The 18,687-nt window shown below is 35.6% G+C and overlaps 1 protein-coding gene across 2 annotated transcripts in view; it reads left to right on the top strand.

Annotated features, from left to right (window-relative positions):
* The window catches only part of LOC132098037 (sodium- and chloride-dependent creatine transporter 1-like), a 35,436-nt gene extending 23,572 nt beyond the window's left edge, over positions 1–11,864 (top strand). Inside the window, exons 8-14 of one of the 2 annotated variants that reach the window (XM_059504142.1) lie at positions 5,607–5,719; positions 6,299–6,436; positions 7,410–7,512; positions 7,688–7,788; positions 8,816–8,986; positions 10,354–10,467; positions 10,649–11,864. In XM_059504142.1, the coding sequence (XP_059360125.1) occupies positions 5,607–5,719; positions 6,299–6,436; positions 7,410–7,512; positions 7,688–7,788; positions 8,816–8,986; positions 10,354–10,467; positions 10,649–10,657 (749 nt within the window). In that variant the 3' untranslated portion in view covers positions 10,658–11,864. Of the gene's footprint in view, positions 1–5,606; positions 5,720–6,298; positions 6,437–7,409; positions 7,513–7,687; positions 7,789–8,815; positions 8,987–10,353 lie in introns of both variants that reach the window. The other variant, XM_059504141.1, reaches the window with a different exon arrangement.
* The last annotated feature ends 6,823 nt before the right edge of the window (positions 11,865–18,687 follow it).

Here is an 18,687-nt window from a genome sequence, read left to right on the forward strand (position 1 = left end):
AAATGTATATGAGGCAGCTTTTATTTTATTTGGGATGCTTGGATTTCATGCCTCAGAAACCTGAAAATGAGTGCCTGCATGTTTGAAAAATGATGTTTTTGGCACAAAAGCATTACAAACAGAACTCAGGAGGAAAAATATGATATGGCCCCTTTAAGAAATCATCAAGAATGCATATATGCACACACATACAAGCAGACATGTTTTGAATGTATATGTGTAGGAGTGTGTGTGTGTGTGTGTGTGTGTGTGTGTGTGTGTGTGTGTGTGTGTGTGTGTGTGTGTGTGTGTGTGTGTGTGTGTGTGTGTGTGTGTGTGTGTGTGTGTGTGTGTGTGTGTGTGCGCGTGTGAATCTCATCTGTGTGTGTATGTGTTGGTCCTTGTCTTCTAGTGTGTTGTCTATGTCAGTGTGATATTTAGAAATAGATCTCGAGGTCTAAATGAGGCTTTCTGTGTCAGTATGCTTGTGTCGTGACGTCCGAGTGGGTTTTGATGTGTTTTAATTCCAGACGATTTTGAGAAGGAAACCATTGACACATTGTTTGTGGCTTTTTCTTATTTTTCATTTTCCTGCAGCACACAATCGGATGACAGTTACAGTTAGAAAGCAAACCAGATTCCCCATCATAAATTTGATGCTTTGACTAGTTTTCCTTGATTGTCTTCAGTCCCATTATATATATATATATTGTGATTCATATTTATTTACTTATATCTCTATATCTATATTTTGGCTTTATTTAAGTATTAATTTAAGGATTATTTAACCAGGAACTTTGCCTCTTGAGATGTGCACATCTCGATTTCAAGAGGGGTCCTGGAGCAGTCTGCCAATGCAGGTAAACCTCTGATATCTAATGTTAGCATTTACACCTCTACTACAGCCCAGCCCTAAAGTCAGCACCTACGACCGTCTGCCGCACAGGCAGGGCAGGCCCAACATACACAGCATAGCCTAGCCTCATTCCACAATAAGGCTCATCCATCTTAAGAGACAAAGCCAGCGTGTGGAAAAACTGAACACTGCCGGCATTTAACGCCTGCTTTAACCCCAACATGATAAAAAACACTAACGTCTAGCACTAACCTTCTCCAAACATTCACTTGATGTTAATATAAGACACTTCTCTCTTCTGGCTCTTCACCATGTATTTCCATAACATTTGCCTGGATCTTGCTTCATTTGTCATAAATCAGGCCTAGTTGTTCGTTAAAAGCCGGTGTCAGAATATCCACTGGTAATACAAAAATATCCCACCTCTACTAGTCCTTAAAGGGGTCATATAATGAGAAATTTAATTTTTTCATGATGTTTTCTCTTTAAAAACACAGCTAAAACAGTGCATTAACTTAAACTACTGAAGCATATATATATATATATATATATATATATATATATATATATATATATATATATATATATATATACATATATATATACATATACATATATATATACATATATATATACATATATATATATATATATATATATATACACACACATATATATATAAACGCATCAGTGACGGCTGTAACTTGGTCTGTCCTGTCACTGTAATGTAATAATGACAATCTACAGTATATATGATTATTCTTAAAAGCTAAGTTTGGAAATCCTAAACTCCAAGAGCTAATTAGTGTATGTAGTGTATGTAAAATGTGCTGATTCTGTTATGTGTAGCACAAGAATGTCAATGTTGGATATCAGCGACTGAAGCTTATTTTAATAGTCTTCACAAAAAAACTTATTGAGGAGAAAAATTAAGTTAAATTAAATTAAATTTATACATTTAGCAGATGCTTTTATCCAAAGCGACTTACAGTACATTCAGGCTATCAATTTTTACCTATAGAAGGTGTTGGATTCTTCTATTATAATAATTGCAAGGTTAAAATTTCACCCATTAGCGATGGTTATATGACCAAATTCAAATTTTTTTAGTAATTTTATTCCATGATAACGATACATATATTATGATATAGTTTAGTTGTTTGTTGATATAGCTCACTGAAGACAAGTTAACAGTCAGCAATCAAAAAAGAATAAGAAACTAATTACAAGCAATAGGACAAAAAACTACAGTAGAACAATTAAATAAAAATGCTTCATATATTGTACAAAGTAATTAAATGTATAAAAACACTACATATTCTTCACTGTGAATTTAATATGAATTTATTCTTATTAAAGTTACGAGAGCACTGAGAGATTTTCTCTCTTTTGTTGTTGTGTGATTAACATGAAAGACAGCAGGAATACTAGACTGCTGTCACTTTAAGAGCTGCCCTGATCCAATATACTTTTACACGTTTTCTTTCTCAGCTGTTTGCTTTCACTTTAGACTTACTGTGTTTATGAGGATATTTTATTTTATATTTTATTTTGACACATTTGAGTGTGTACTCAACCATTCTACAGTTTATAAATCGGCAAATAAAATAAATCGCTGCAGATTGTGTTTCAGTGGATTAAAATCACTTGTTTTTTAAGCGCAATGCTAACAACCAATACGTTTTTATGACCACGTAGCACAGCAACATCGCATGGCCGTATAACTGCGATAGAGACGAAAATCCAAAAGTTCTACCTGTATATCACCAACCCAGATCAGAATATTAATGGAAATGTATTTGATAACTGCTTTCAAGAGTACAACATTAAACCAATACATATATACAGTATACTGTATGTTGTACTTTTTTTGCAATTGCTACCAGATGTAACCACTGACTTCTTTATATTTGTATTCACATTTTATTATTTATGACAAGTTTCTCTATTAATTAATAACTGAAAATGACCATAAATTAATAAGAATACTATTTCAACATATGTCTGAAGCATCAGTTGACACCTATAACATGACTTGTCCAGTCACAGTAATGCAATATTGATGAAGTATGATATATACCATTATTCCTAAAGAGCTAGAGTAAAACATATTGAAAATATGTTAAAGCATGTACTGTTCCTGTAGAATCTTCTGAAGCAGAAGAATCTCAACATAAGAAATCAGTGTCTGAAGCATATTTTTAATAGTCTCCAAATGAAAACGTTTAAGGATGATGTGTGAGGGTTTTATATGAGTGTGCAAAATTTGAAAGCACCTAAACAAACACGCCCATCCCCCGACAGGACCTCACCCCTATTTTGAAATGTCTATCCCACATGTAGGTACGCAACCGTGGCAACAAGCGACACACAAACATATTCAAACAAAAGCCAACACAGATCATTTGTGCGAAAACGACACAAAATCAAAGTAACTCACCTATCAAGAAGAACGCTACCTCGGCATCTGATTCCAGGCCTTCTTGCTCCTTAAGTTCTCTCCACCGCTGGAAAGCTGCTCTGATATTTACACGGGTCCTACCTCTTGCCTAATGTAACCCTTCTTTTTAATGTTTTGTTCCTCTGATATTTTCCTCTTTTTTTATCTGCCATCTCTCTCTATCTATAGTCAATCTACTAATATCCGTCCTGCGCACTCAAATTGAGCGATCTCTTCTCTCTAACATTGATAAAGACACGCCCCCTTACTGCTGATTGGCTACAAGTGTGTTTTGGGATTCGGTCCGATGCTGTGGTCAAAAGTGTTTTTCAAAAATAATTTAGTGCACCTTTAATGTTTGAAATGCCACACATACAAATTTGTTAATTTATTCAGTAAAATCTCAAATGAAATCTGAAACATTGATGGAAATGTCTTTGATTACTGGTTTTAAGATTACATAAAATACTTTAATGCATATCAAGAAAACATAACATATCCACTTGTATTCAAATTGTATTATTTATTTAAAAAAATGTTTATTGAAAAATGAATGCCATAATATTATCATAACATAATTATTATATTAATAATAATATTTCAACACATGACTGAAACATAAATTGACACTCTATAACATGGCGCTCTGGTCACAGTAATGAAATACTGACAAAGTATGAAATATATTTTTATTCTTAAATGCTTGATGTGCTAACAAGAGTAAAATGCATAGCTAATACATTAGCTTTTGTGTAGCAGAACAATCTCAACTTTAGACTGCAGTTTGTTTTTTGTCTGAGCAGCTCGTTTCCATGTCTTATAATGTCTTATAAATCTATCACAGTGCAATTCAGCCTATTTTCTAACGAATGCGAGTGAGCACAGCTAAACTTCGCTTCTCATTTCAAATGCAAAAATGCATACATAGAAGTCATAAAGGCAAAACAACCTATTTACCACGATAATGAACTGAAAAACGACTCTTTTATTATGAAAAACATTACAAACAGCATAAGTGGAATCAATTAAATAATAAAAATATGTGATGTGACCCCTTTAAGTGTTTAGTTTTGCTTCTGCTATGATTGTAATAGTTAAGCAGCTCATTTTAGACCGAAATGCACAATTATCGGCCAACTCATATTAACATTTCTTCATTTTTGCAGAAGCTGTTTGTGTCCATTTATATTTTAGGATACTAATTAGGGCTGCACGATGTGTCGTTTAAGCATCGATATCGCGATGTACAAATCCACGATAGTCACATCGCAGGATGTGCGATGTAGGTTGTCGTAGTTGATCCGTTATTCATTAACTGTACGGGCCAGCTGCTCCCCGGCCCTTGACAAATGTGATTCGTGGATTAATTGCACAGCTTAACCATCATAGAGTGAAAGTTTTGACAGGGCAGAGAGAGAGAGAGAGGGCGCGAGAGAGAGAGATAGAGAGAGAGATAGAGAGAGAGCGTGAGAGAGAGCGCGTGAGAGAGATAGAAAGAGAGAGCGCGAGAGAGAGCACGCGAGAAAGAGCGCGCAAGAGAGAGAGAGCGCGCGCGCAAGAGAGAGACAGAGAGAGAGGGAGAGAGAGAGAGAGAGAGAGAGAGAGAGAGAGAGAGACCGTCTTCAAACAACACGAGCGCTGTCTTGCTCTCTCTCCCTCGCGCATATTAATCAATTGACACGATGGTGTCGATGTTTAAATCATTTAAAATGAGAATGTAAGTGTGCTCACCCCATTTTTGTTTGTAAGAAAAAATTTGATTAGATTTCATATCGCAATATATATCGCAGAAAAATAAAATATCGCAATGTAATTTTTTCCCAATATCGTGCAGCCCTAATACAAATCAAGTTAGAGAATATTTCAGATTACAAACTCAAGACTCAATTTTGTATTCAATTTGTCTGCTATAAACTAACAGTATCGTACATTTGTGGACATTTGTGTGCTGTGATACATACTAGTATTATGGCAGATGACTAACAATTTAGACGGCCTCAAAGTTAGCATGCATTACACGCCTCTAACAACACGCTGCCTACACAACATTACGGCTCTTCTTCGGTAAAAGCATTCGACTGAAATGAACCATTTAGAGGTGCAATAAAAAACATTAAACAGTAGAAAACTCAACTCCCCGTGCCCCTTTTTTACACAAGCTCTCACTTCGTTTCACTTCATCTAGGTGCTTCTATATCTCATTCTCTCTCTCTCTTTCTCACTGATTGAGTTCTGTCTCTCTCTGTTCTGTTGGTGCTGTATGTGTGTCTGAGATGCGGGCGGCCTGTAGCCCATGGTGACACGTCTCTCATGTTCCTCTTCTCCCCGCAGGCCCCGGTTTGGCGTTCATAGCGTACCCTAAAGCCGTTTCTCTGATGCCTGTGGCTCCGGTGTGGGCTGCCCTATTCTTCGTCATGCTGCTGCTGCTGGGACTGGACAGTCAGGTCAGCTCACATGCAGACATTTTAAGGATCATGTGCATGGATTTTATATGATTTGAAGGGCCAAAGTTTAAAATGCCACCAACAGAAATCTGTGAAATTATTCTGGAAAATAAAAATAAAAAATAATAAAATATAAAAATATTTTCAGAAAATGGATGGAGATGTATTTGATTGCTGCATTTAAAATAAATATAAATAATTTTCTAATGCCATCGGATCAAGAAAATTTTATATTCATAACCCTGGGTTTGAATCTTGGGCTGGCAATATCACGACTTAGGTGCCCTTGAACAAGGCATGCTCCCCGGGCGCAGCAGCAAAAATGGCAGCCCACTGCTCCGTGTGTCTGTTCACTGCTCTGTGTGTGTGCACTTTGGATGGGTTAAAAGCAGAGCATGAATTCTGAGTATGGGTCACCATACTTGGCTGAATGTCACTTTCACTTTTCCTTTCATTTGCTGTAGAACTGCCCTTGTGTGTTTTTGATTATAATATCACCATGCAACTGAAAAGGTTTTGAGTCTGATTTTAAAGTGAGCCCATTAATAACACATTTGACCCCTGTTTTTTTCTCTGCAGTTTGTTGGTGTGGAGGGTTTCGTAACTGGCATTCTTGATCTTTTCCCTGGAAAGTATTACATGCGCTATCAGCGTGAAATTGCTGTGGCGATCTGCTGTTTATTATGCTTCATTATAGATCTCTCCATGGTTACACAGGTGAGTCCTCTTAATGAAACACTGCTTCATCAGCTGTGAGAATATCAGCATCAGTCGTGTGGCACGCCATTAGTCAGATAAGAATATAATGGTTTGTCACAAGTCCTCTCTTGTAGTATCACGCTCTCATTCAGAGGCTGAGCTTTCTTCAGTCAAAATTGCTGCCGTATGTGGAATTGATGTGACTCAATAAAGCTCACAGTGACTCAAAGCTTTACACAAGGAGACTTCAAAGAATCAAAGTCGAAATAACCTGACAAGTAGCTTTTGTGATATTGGTTAATTTGTGTTTTTCATGAAACAACATTCATGACGCATATAATTCACACACTTCAGGGTGAAACCAAATATTAATAATGCAGAATGGAACTAGGAACTTGATCAGTGAGCTATGATATTACTGGTTAATATTAGTTTTTGATTATGGAAAAATAATAGGAAATATAATTTTATCAATTACTAAAAATCAACATTTTGTAGTGGCATATTTTTGTTTTATTAAATTACATTTATAGCTTGAACATAACAAGTCAGCTTTTGTGTTTATGTCCTAAATTCCGAAAGTGCAAATCTCATATAATATGAATATAAACTTACAATGCTCATATAATATTTAGTTTTAATTCTCTAAAATAAATGCTGTTCTGCTGAACTTTCTATTTACAGTATGTATCAAAAGATGTATCACAGTTTTTACATTGATAGTTAAGGGTAAATCATCATATTCAAAAGATTTCTGAAGGATCATTTTTCAATAATGTGTATATATATATATAAAATAAAAACTATACCAACCCCAATATTTTGTATTCTTGTATATATTTATTCTTCAACTGTATTATTCTACTATTTGTGGGAAAATTCATATTTGAATTTTTTTTGGGGTTTTTTCTGTAAAACAACATGACTAGTTGTGAGGCATTTATGATGTAAAAATGGTCTATTTTGATTTCATATTAATTTGCGTTTACAGGGAGGGATGTACGTCTTCCAGCTTTTTGACTACTACTCAGCCAGTGGAATGACCCTTCTGTGGCAAGCATTCTGGGAATGCGTGGTTGTCGCGTGGGTTTATGGTGAGAATCTCTTCGTGCAGCTGTTTTTCCATTCTCTTCTCGTCTCATCAGCTTATCATGAGTACTGTAGGCATTTCTCTTATAAGAACAGCTTGTAGGACCCTGTGCTGACAGTAACACTGCTGTAATCCCACACACACCCAAAAGAGCGCTGACTTCATGCCGCTGTGTGCAGGTGCTGACAGGTTCATGGATGATATTGCCCGTATGATCGGTTACCGGCCATTCCCGTGGATGAAGTGGTGCTGGTCCTTTATAACTCCATGTGTTTGCATGGTGAGTGCTGGAAAATACTTCCCCCTGTTCATGCATTTTAAAAATTGTTACACCTGTCAATATTTATGCCATTTAATGCTTCTGTTGTGTACAAAAACTCAAACTGAGCCCCATTGGTTTCCATGCAATTTGCCAAAAATCAACACTATGAAAAAGATTCATGTAAAAACAGAAAACCTCTGTTGTAGCTTGTTTTTGTGTTTTAATAAGCTGCACAGACACACAAAAAAAATAAGGCATGACTATTTGAATATAGTTATTTTAGTATCATTGAGGTACTATTATAGTTCTTTAAATGAATTTTCTTTTTTTGTGTTAATTTGCTTTAAAGTTTTAGTAATGCTGTTTTTGTAATTTTTCATTAGTTTTATATATATATACGTGTATCTTTTTTTATCATGTTGGTTTAATTTTTACCTGTAGTTATTTTAGTACATCAAGATGAACTAACTGAAAATGAGATAATGTCATAGAAGTTTTAGTGAACTATAATAACCCTGGTCATCTAACATTAATAGTACTTAGTGGAAGTAATTTTTTTTCTTTTTTTATACAACTGCTGCCTTTTATAATTTGTAATTTTCTTGTTATTGAGATCCAAAAAACTAACAACCGAAAACAGTGAATTTTCTCTGGAAGTCTTCAGTTTGGAATCAACGTTGAGTCATTTATAAATCACTGTATTTCATATTTCAGTGTTTAAGAAGCAATACAATAAATAAATACAATGCATGCTTTTAAACAAAGTTTTTTGAAATGTTGACAAATTGCATGGAAACCAAGGAGGTCAGTCAGAAGTCATAACAAATTTGTTCAGCCTTTCCAAAACAGGTCTATGTGTCAACACTTTGCATGCTCTTTAATGACCCTAAATGTGAACTATTTACAAAATGTCCAGAAATGAAGGCAGTTTGAAAATCAAACTGACCTGACCTGATAAGGTTAATTCTATAAAAAAGACTGTTAGACTGATGCTCCTGTATTATTCAATTAGATTGTTGACTGATATTGTTCTTTATGTCTTCAGGGTATCTTCCTATTTCACCTGCTGAACTACAAGCCTCTGACCTACAACAATGTGTATGTGTACCCGTGGTGGGGAGAGGTGATCGGATGGTGTCTGGCTCTCTCCTCCATGCTCTGTATCCCCGTTAGTCTCGTGTACAAGCTCTCTGGAGCCAAGGGAACATTCAGAGAGGTTTGTACCATTGCATCCTATTCAAACCACTGGTCCATTAACCAACACATAAGAGGTGTGGAGAGCATTGAACGAGAAGCTCTGTTTATGTGCAACATTCAAATTCTGAGTATCAGCCCCACAAACAACAGTTTGTGCAAACAGTCCAAAGACAGCAGTTTCTTGAAGCTGTCGATGCATTGGAGTTGGACTATGGGTCAGTTACCTCACTGAAAAGCAGCAGAATTACTCATTAGAAAGCGATGTGTGTATTTATAGTAACTAGGCTAATGGTTGTCATTCCTCTGCAGACAGACCACAATGCTTCACCCCTCAGTGTTTGCTTCCAAACACACACTGAATACTGAATACATTTGAGGTCTGTGGCATGTTTGTGTGGGAAAACTAGCGCAGGAGGCTGGAGGAAATGGAAAATAATAGGGCTGTCAGTCATATTTAATTGTAATTGTGATTAATCACGCGCTTTTATAGTGCGGTGAGGCATTCCGTTACTTTTTAAGGAAGGAAAACGAAATGTTATTTTGGGGTTTAGCCGTTTGTGAGGATGACACTAGGAAAATATTCTGATATCTATATAAGGATACAGGCCAGACTAAAATCAATCAGATTATTATTTCTGCATTTCATATTATAACTGCATCGCAGCAAATAAGAAATATATAAATGAAGGTCAATGTAACTCTGCTGATATTTCATTTGTTAAGCTTTATTGTGTTGTTTTAGTATGTCATTATAGAAATTATTAATTAATAAAAATTAGCTTTTGTTTTTTATGTTTTACGATTTAATTGTTTTAGGGTTTTAGTATTTTTTTTCTATATTTTTAGCTTCATTTTATCTTTTATTTTATTTAATATTATTCCTTTTAGTAATTTATTTTATTAATTTTAATTTAGTAATTTAAACTAAAATATTTATTAAAATATGATTTATTATTATTATTATTAAAATGTTATATTTTTTTTACATTTTTATTAATTTTATTAGGGAGGGGAATTTTTTTTTTACCTTATTGTAATTAAATAGTAGAGATGTTGTGCTACTGCATTACCTCGTATTAATTTTCCTTTTAATTCACCAAAAATTAAGGAATAATTTAATAAATCATAGAAACAAATTAAGTATTTTTTAAGTAATTTTTATTTGTGTTTTATTGTGTATTTTTTATGTCATTTATAGTTTCTCAAAACTGAAAAAAAATTCATCCAAATTTTGCATTTCATTACTGCTTCTGCTAACAAAAAAACAATAAATCTGGGTCTGATTTATAAATAACTGTAAACCGTCATTTACTCGTGTTGACATGTTATCTGTGTCAGTCCTTGAAAATAATCATTAAATCCTTATATGTTTTGTTTTTCCTGCAGCGTTGGGAAAATCTGACCAAACCAGTGTGGGGAGGCCATCACCTCGAATACATGGCCCCTGACACTGACATTAAAAGCCTGGCCTCTCTGTCTCCTGGAACGGAGGAGAACAAGGTGATCATTTTTGAGAGTGTTATGTAGGTCAAAGGGGAATCCTAAGACAGCCCTCCTAAGCCAAGCTGGTTGAAGAAATCTTCCGTTTTTTTTTTTTTTTGACATTTGATGGATTTCTGCATCATCTTAGTCTTAAAACAGCTGATGGAAATTGACGGTTACTTTTTGTTTCATACTACAGATCCTCTAGCAGATGCTCTTCCTCTTCCACCTGTTGAAACTGCAAACTATATACAAGATTTTTAAGAAAAATTATGTGCAAAGTTACTTGCAGATATCAAGATTTGCAGGGCAAAATCAGCATGTCTTTGGAGGGGACAGTATAGTGTAGCCTATAACATTATTTCACAGAGCGGCAGAATTCCCACAGGCCACTTTCCTGAACGTTTGCACTGACACGAGAATCAAATCTGAGCAAGCAGCACATGGTTGAAATGAAGCAAAAGGGGGGGAATTTATTTATAAATGCATCCTTGATTTGGCCCAATATGCATATACATGCACGATAATCTCAAATTCATAAAATCTCATACATATAAAAATTCATATCAATGTACACTTCAGTAAACAGCGTTGCATTTAACTGATCAGCAAACATAGATACAGATTTAACAATCAAACTTAATGTGTCTTTGCAGATTTCATGTCAATAAGGCCACATGTAGTTGCCAAAGCTTTCTTTTGATGTGTCTTCGTCTGAGACAGGTGACCTCAATTCCTGATGCGTGATATCACAGCATTTACTGTAAGTGCCAAACAGAGAGCAAAACTTCCCATCTCTGCTCAGGCTTGTCAGGAGATGGTTTTGGTTGCCATAAATAAAATCAATATCTTCCTAGTTCATCTGAAATGTACTGTGTGCTCGATCTATTCTGCACATGTTTGGAAACATCAAGAGAGTTTTTAGCAGACACATGCAGAATTTGATCTGAAGAAGTGGCACTTTTCTAAGGTGCTTGTGAACCAAAAGTTGCTTTTTATTAAAGATGGAATGGTTAAAGGCAACATGAAACATCAATTTTTCACAGTGCAATTAATCATTTATGCGGTTTTACTCTGAATAACATCACTTTAATACAGAGTTCAGGTATGAAACTCTAGATGGTGCAGTCCGATAGGTCGAACTCAATCTGACCTAATGACATCATTATCACATGGCACAGCTGATTGGTTCTCTCCTGTATCGGTAGCCAATGAGCTTGCTGCTCAGCATTCAAATATATGACTAGGGCTTACCATAGCAGTGCAGCTTGCATTAGAAGCCCTCCACCTTCCCCAACTCCACCTGAATAGATCTGCTACGATGTGATCATGGATTTTATATGGAGGTTATTTCATGTATGTTATATTTGCAGCAGCAATATTTCTTACATGCTCTTGGCAGCAGCAGCGTAACAGATTTATTCCGCCAAGACCAAATACATTAACACTGCCATGTACATTACCATGCCAATCCCTCTGAGAGTTGTCACGCCAGAACTATACTCAAATGGGCTTCAAGCAACGTTTCATGCCAACTTTAATGAGAGGTTTACAGTTTCAGTTCTATATTTTGAGTGGCAGTATTAATATGACCTCTAAGATTTTTAGTTTATGATTTTAAATCATAATGGGAACGCAATGGAAGTTATTAAAAAAAAAAGCAAAAACCAAATGAAACATTGTTTTTAAGTTCTCAGAAATGTATATTATCATAAAGATTCATCTAGCTTTAACTAACGATTCAATAACTACAGATAGTAGTAGGAATATAAGAGATAAATGAAAAGACAATGATTATTGATGATTAGTGCAGAATACTAAATATCCGAGAGATTTTAATCTCTGTTGTTCTGCTGTAAACATATTGCAGTTTTTGATACATTGTTGCCAAACTTTGCCTTTATTTCTACCCCATAGACAAATAGCCAAGATTAAACCAAGACAAACTGGCCTCATTCTGACCTGTGGGAATTCTGCCCTGTAGATAATCACCTCAAACACTAAATCATTGTGACATCTTAGATTTAATCAGAATATACAAATTAGATGACATAATGTAAGGCTTCAGAATACATTTGCACATTGTTGTAAAATAATCTGCTAGCACTTTTTAATCGTGTTAGAATGTTTTTTTCTTTCTTCTTCTTCTTGTGATTTACATACTGTAAAATAAATCAGAGATTTATTTTGTGAAGGCTGTTATTTTGCTTATATGCATATAAATATAAATACATATTGATATTTGTGTGTTATATTTTAACGTTTGATGCTGTATGTACTTTTGATAAAGATGATAATATGGAGTGGGAATTCTTAGTGAAATGCTGCAAAGCATTCCGGGAGGCATACGAGACAGAAAGCACACAAACTATGTTTTATTTGAAATATCAAGTGCTGCAGTCGTTAAATGTTTTAGACTGTGTGTATAACTCCAGTATTTTCTGCTGACCACCCAGAATCCAGCTCGATTTGGTTTTCATTGAACGTCTAAATTGGAGATGCTGTTTATCTTGCTGTTTTGGTTATAATTTAATCTCTCACTGTAAAATTTCCATAAACCAATGGTCTATGGTTTAAAGGAACGCTCGAACATTTCCTTAAAAAAACAAACAAAAAAACATATTCAGCAGTTTCCCCCTTAAATGGGTTTATATATATATATATATATATATATATATATGAATGTCCATTTTAGTTCCCTTCATCAATTCATTCCCATAGAGTTGAACATGCCTTTATGGCTGTCTGTAGTGAGAATAAAGGATCTAAGTGCCCCTCAGACATCTGAGGACTAAGTTAACCTCTTCACCACTTCAAAATTAGAGATACTGGTTTACCAAAGGCCTTAATCGTTAACCACTTAGATTTGGAGAAACATAGCATTACATGGGTGCCGAATGGGTGCTGTCAGAATGAGACTCCAAACAGCTGGTAAAAACATCACAATTATCCACAAGTACTCCACGACTCCAGTCCATGAATTAACATCTTGTAAAGTGAAAAATTGTGTTTGTTAGAAACAAATCCATCTAGATGTTTTTAAATTTGGTGTTGCGATAGTGGTGCTGCGATCAGCTCTTTGAACTCTTATTCTAATAGCACAAATTTAGCAGCATCAACATGTTGGATGGCCTTAGAGTGAGCCAATTTTCAGCTAAAGAATGTCAAATCAATCACTAATTTTCACCATCAGAAGAATTCACTTCTTTCCATCCAGATAAGAGCCTGGGTTGGTCAGTAGATTAATTATTCTATTAAATAGCGATTACATGTAGAAATGTTTATCTAGAAAAAATATGTTAATAAAATAAGAAAAAATGTTTTATGTCATTTATTGTGCTCTGCCAAATGTTCTCGACAGTATCTTTACACTGAAGCTTTGCTGAATATTTGTGGAGCTATAGAGAGCAAAGAATTCACAACGTCCTTAAAGGGAACGGTGAACAGCACAGGAGAATCACAGCTAAATCAATCTCACAATCAATCTTAGTTACAGATTCAGTAGAACCAAACGATCATCTAATGAGAGAGTCCAAAGCTTCGGGTGACGATACTGTCTTGATTACAAGCTCATTGACGTCTTTCATTCTTGTGGTTTGTAACACACTGTGATGTAACCATGGTTGTTCATTTTTAACTCTTAACAGTAGTAAAGCTAAGGTAACTGTACTGTGTGTGCTAGTTTCCCATCTATCAGGACCCCTCTCAAGGGCTTCGTGTTCCACCACTGTGATCTTGTGCTGATCCACCTGCCCAAGTCAAAGCAACAAATGGCAATAAACTAACTCCATGAAATATGTCGTCTCATTGCAATTTGTGTGTGTGTGTGTGTGTGTGTGTGTGTGTCAGACCTTTCAGGGTTAAAGAGTCTAGAGTAAACTCATTGGCTGCATTACATTATAGCAGTGGGTAGGTATTTGATGGACACTATAAGCATTGCATTGCAGCACATATTTATAAGGGCTGTTTGAGTGAAGATCTTAGTCAAACCACATAATTTTATCCTGGCGGCGCAGTTGTTGTCTGCTGCAGAACTGTAGGGCAGGAGGGCTGGTCATGATGCCCATGCGGTTCAGACTGGTTTTTGAAGACAAATGCCAGTTTGTCAGGAGAGCGCAGCTGCCATATTAAGCCGGGCTGCGGCTGGCAGAAGTTTGTTGACTATGTTTAGCTGAACTACTTTGCTCTATTTCTGCCCAGAGCCTGAAACAGATGGGCGTTCAGTCCTGAAGCACAGAAGCTGAAATCAGCTCCCACTCACATAACATGAGCAAGTAAACACTGGTGACGCTCAAAAATAATGGATTACAGCTTGAAGCACAGCTTGTTTGTGCACTAGAATTGGGTTGAAGATAAGTTTAATATTACCTCTATAGGCCTATAATAGCCTACTCTACACTGAAAAGAAAAAAATAGTGTATAAAAATAAAAAGAATCACTCAGAAATCGCTCGTAAATTTCATAATTACTAAATCATCTGCAAGTAACTGGATGCCTGTTTCTGTCACGGGTTTGGATAAAATTGGATACTTTTAATTTCACAACTTCAGCTTGTATCGTTAGAATTGCGAGACACAAAATCGCAATTCTGAGGAAAGAAAGTGTGAACTGTAAAACAAATTAAATAATTCAGGTTGGCTTCCATAAAATTCCATTAAATTAAATGTCAATTTTTTTAAGTAGCACTGCAATAGTATTTTCTTTGTAAAATGTACTTCAATAGTCTTTTATTTACACATTCAAAAAGCATTTTTATACATCGTCTGCAATTAGGCAGTATAATCACAATGAATGTAGATATTTTGAGTAAAAAACAACTGTTGAATATTGACCGCTTATACTGATAGAATATACTGTACTACCTGAGAGAAACACGATGTGCATAGCGTGGATATTACGTAATATTCAATTATGTAATATGAATTTAAAAATGGCATGGATGAGTCCAAATCATTTGTCATCCGCTGTATACTAAGCTCATTTAACGAACACGCCCAAATCAGCCTGATAACACAGTAGTTGTGTAATTTTGTGATAACATAAATATTTAGTATGTGTTATGGTGGGGTTATCAAGTATCAAGTCACAGTCACGTCAGTCACAGTCATCTGCTTAATATCAACGGCTAAATAATTAGCCACAAAATACTGATCATAATTATGCAGGACAGCACGGAGGAAAATCCTGCATGGATGAGGTGCTTGCAAACTTTAGTCTGACCTCATTTCAATATTGGGAATCATTTAGTAAAGGCCAAATGAATCATTCAATCGTTCTCGTTTTACAATCCAGTAGAGTTTATAAATAATTTAAGTGCATGGTAATGAGATATTTAAGATATTTATTAAGAGATATTTACTAAATAAATATGTTAACTGAGCAAAATCATTCTGGCGTGCACACATTGCTAATTGACAAGTACAGCTCTCTTGTGTACACTTTGAGCACATAATTTACTATTAACTTACTTTCTGGAGTATGGCCATCTTGTTTGAACTCACCTGAACCTGTGGGTTAGTTAGTGTCACAGCACGAGTTAACCCTCAACACACAGCACAGACAGCTGACTGACAGCAGCTTAGAGGGGTCATATGATGTCGCTAAAAAGAACATTATTTTGTGTAATTGGTGTAATGCAATGTGTTTGTGGTTTAAAATAAAAATACAAAAAATAAATTTCCACATACTGTACATTATTGTTTTTCTTCTATGCCCCACCTTTCTGAAAAGTGGCGTTCTGTCACGGGTCTGATGCACAGTGTGCTCTGATTGGCCAGCTATCCAGTGCGTTGTGATTGGCCGAATGCCTCAAGCATGTGACGGAATTGTTACACCCCTAAACACTTTGATGCCTTTGTGACAAACTAATAAAACCCATTACAAACAAGGCATTTGTTACATCCAGTAGGGACATAATTACTTAATATAATGACTTATACTGTTTTTTTTTAAATGCTGCGTTGCATATGGCATTGCATAAACATAAATCCATGTCTGCATTTGTGATTGGTGAAACGACAAACAACAAGCGCTACTCTAAACTGCTCAAAACTCGCATTTGAATCATCAGTGGCAAATCCTTTAACGTTACATGTGTAAACGTACTTACAGACTGTGAGTCAGAAGCGCCAGACTGTCCTTACAATGTTACAATTGCTCCACTTTATAGAAACAGACACCGGCATTGTAGGCTACTCACACAAGAAACAGTTCACAAATTGAATTTGATTCAGTACTCAAGTTAAACTCACTGAATTAACAATCTGTTAAGATGATTAACTACATTTACCAAAAAGGAAGAAAAAAATATTAATCCAAATAACTCCCTAACAATTAAAATATATTGCACAAATCATATGGATCACTTCTACGATAGTTTCATGGAATTTCTGAGTGAACTGTCCCCTTGACTACTGACAGGCTTAAACTACTTTTATAAAAATAAAAATAAAAATTGTTTATATAAAATTAAAAAATAAATACACTGCAGACTTGGCCAAGATATATGAAGTAGAATTTATTGGTTTTGTTTTTTAACATCCCAACTAAAGCACATCACCAGAACACATAATACTCAAATTTCATAGTGAAATAATGCAGATTGACATTATTGCAGACAAAACTTTCCTGAAGACATTCGAGGCAGATAACAGCACTATCAGAACCATGCATTGCACACAACTACGCAATCACAACATGTTCATGACGCCAAAGCATTGTTTATTCTATCACTGCATTTTCTTTTTTTTTCTTTTTTTGCAAGAACTCAAAGTAAAAACCTGATATAAGAAAGAAGAAGCTACATTTGGAAATGCATATTAAGAAAGAGCCCCGTTAACAGAACTATACCGTTCACTTTTTTATTTACAGGTTAGAAAATGACATAATATGACATGACCTCTAAACTATTAAAATGAACTCCTGCCATTTTAATGTTCAGGTATACACTGACATTTTCATTGAACTGGTGCTCTGGTTAACATTTCACTAATCTAACCAATCGTTGAGCACATGAAATAGTAAACTAGAGTCATGGTAGCAGATGTCATTCCTCACATTCTCATGATTGGTAACAGTCCAGGAGGTCTTGACTATGAATTATCCAACACTCCGCCAGCGATCCCGATGCCCTTTCCTCAGGGAGCCCAGAACAGCGCTAAGGTTGTTCCCACAGATCCCTATTTTAACACGGCTATGATGTCATTCCGGTTGATTCTTATTCAGGTCGCACTGCTCTCAGATTGCAAAGATATTATTTACACATGCCAGAAAAGAAGCAAAGAAACCCCGGGCACTTAAACTGTAAAAGAGCAAGAGAACAGAGTTCAACCCGGTGACCTTTAGCGATAATAAACGTTATCTTCGTGTTAAATGCAAAACTAACGCGTGGCCCTCAAATGTGACATTAATATCATTTCAATACCTAGAGGACGAGAGATACAGTGTGCTGTGTTTTGAAACACAATATTAGCTGTGGATGCTTTACTGTTCCTGCCAAAGCAGCGTTCTTACCCACTGTAACAGCCCTGCCGAGCTCATATCAGATTATACAGACTCAGTGGCCTCAAACCAGACAGGACTGGAAAGAAGCAGTTTATTCACTCTGCTCTACAATAGCCCCAAAAATATGAGCTATCCCACACCCAAGACAAAATGAAACAAAAATATCTTCCTGTAGCACGACCTGTGACAGTCAAAATGACGACTACGAGGCTTGTCGATGGTAAACTGGAGGGATTTTTCTTTCTTAGGTGCTTATTGGCTGTAAAGTGTCATGTACCGTGTAAATCAAACATCTAAAATTAACCAACACATGCATCTGTAATGCAACCAAATCTCTATATTCATAAAGAAAAACAGACAGTTTGTCCCATAAGGCAAGAAAATTTAAGTAGTTAATGAAGATAAAAAAAATATTGAAACCCAACAATTACCACATCAAAAACATCTTGTCTAGAATATCCTGTAAAGTCTTGGTCCTTCCATATAAACAACGTGATTCATTTATGAATCTCAAACTGAATGAATTTCTGTAAACTGTTTGTAAAAATCAGACTTATGTAAATTGTGGCATACAATTCAGTATAGCCATTTAAAGAAAGAACAAAGGATTCTTTGCAGTGAATGGGTGCCGTCAGAATCACAGTCTAAACAGCTGATAAAAACATCACAATAATCCACAAATAATCCACATGACTTCAGTCTATCAGTAAACATCTTGTGAAGCAAAAAGCTGTT

The sequence above is a fragment of the Carassius carassius genome, chromosome 21 (genome assembly GCF_963082965.1).
Source record: "Carassius carassius chromosome 21, fCarCar2.1, whole genome shotgun sequence".
Classification (NCBI taxonomy): Eukaryota; Metazoa; Chordata; class Actinopteri; order Cypriniformes; family Cyprinidae; genus Carassius; species Carassius carassius.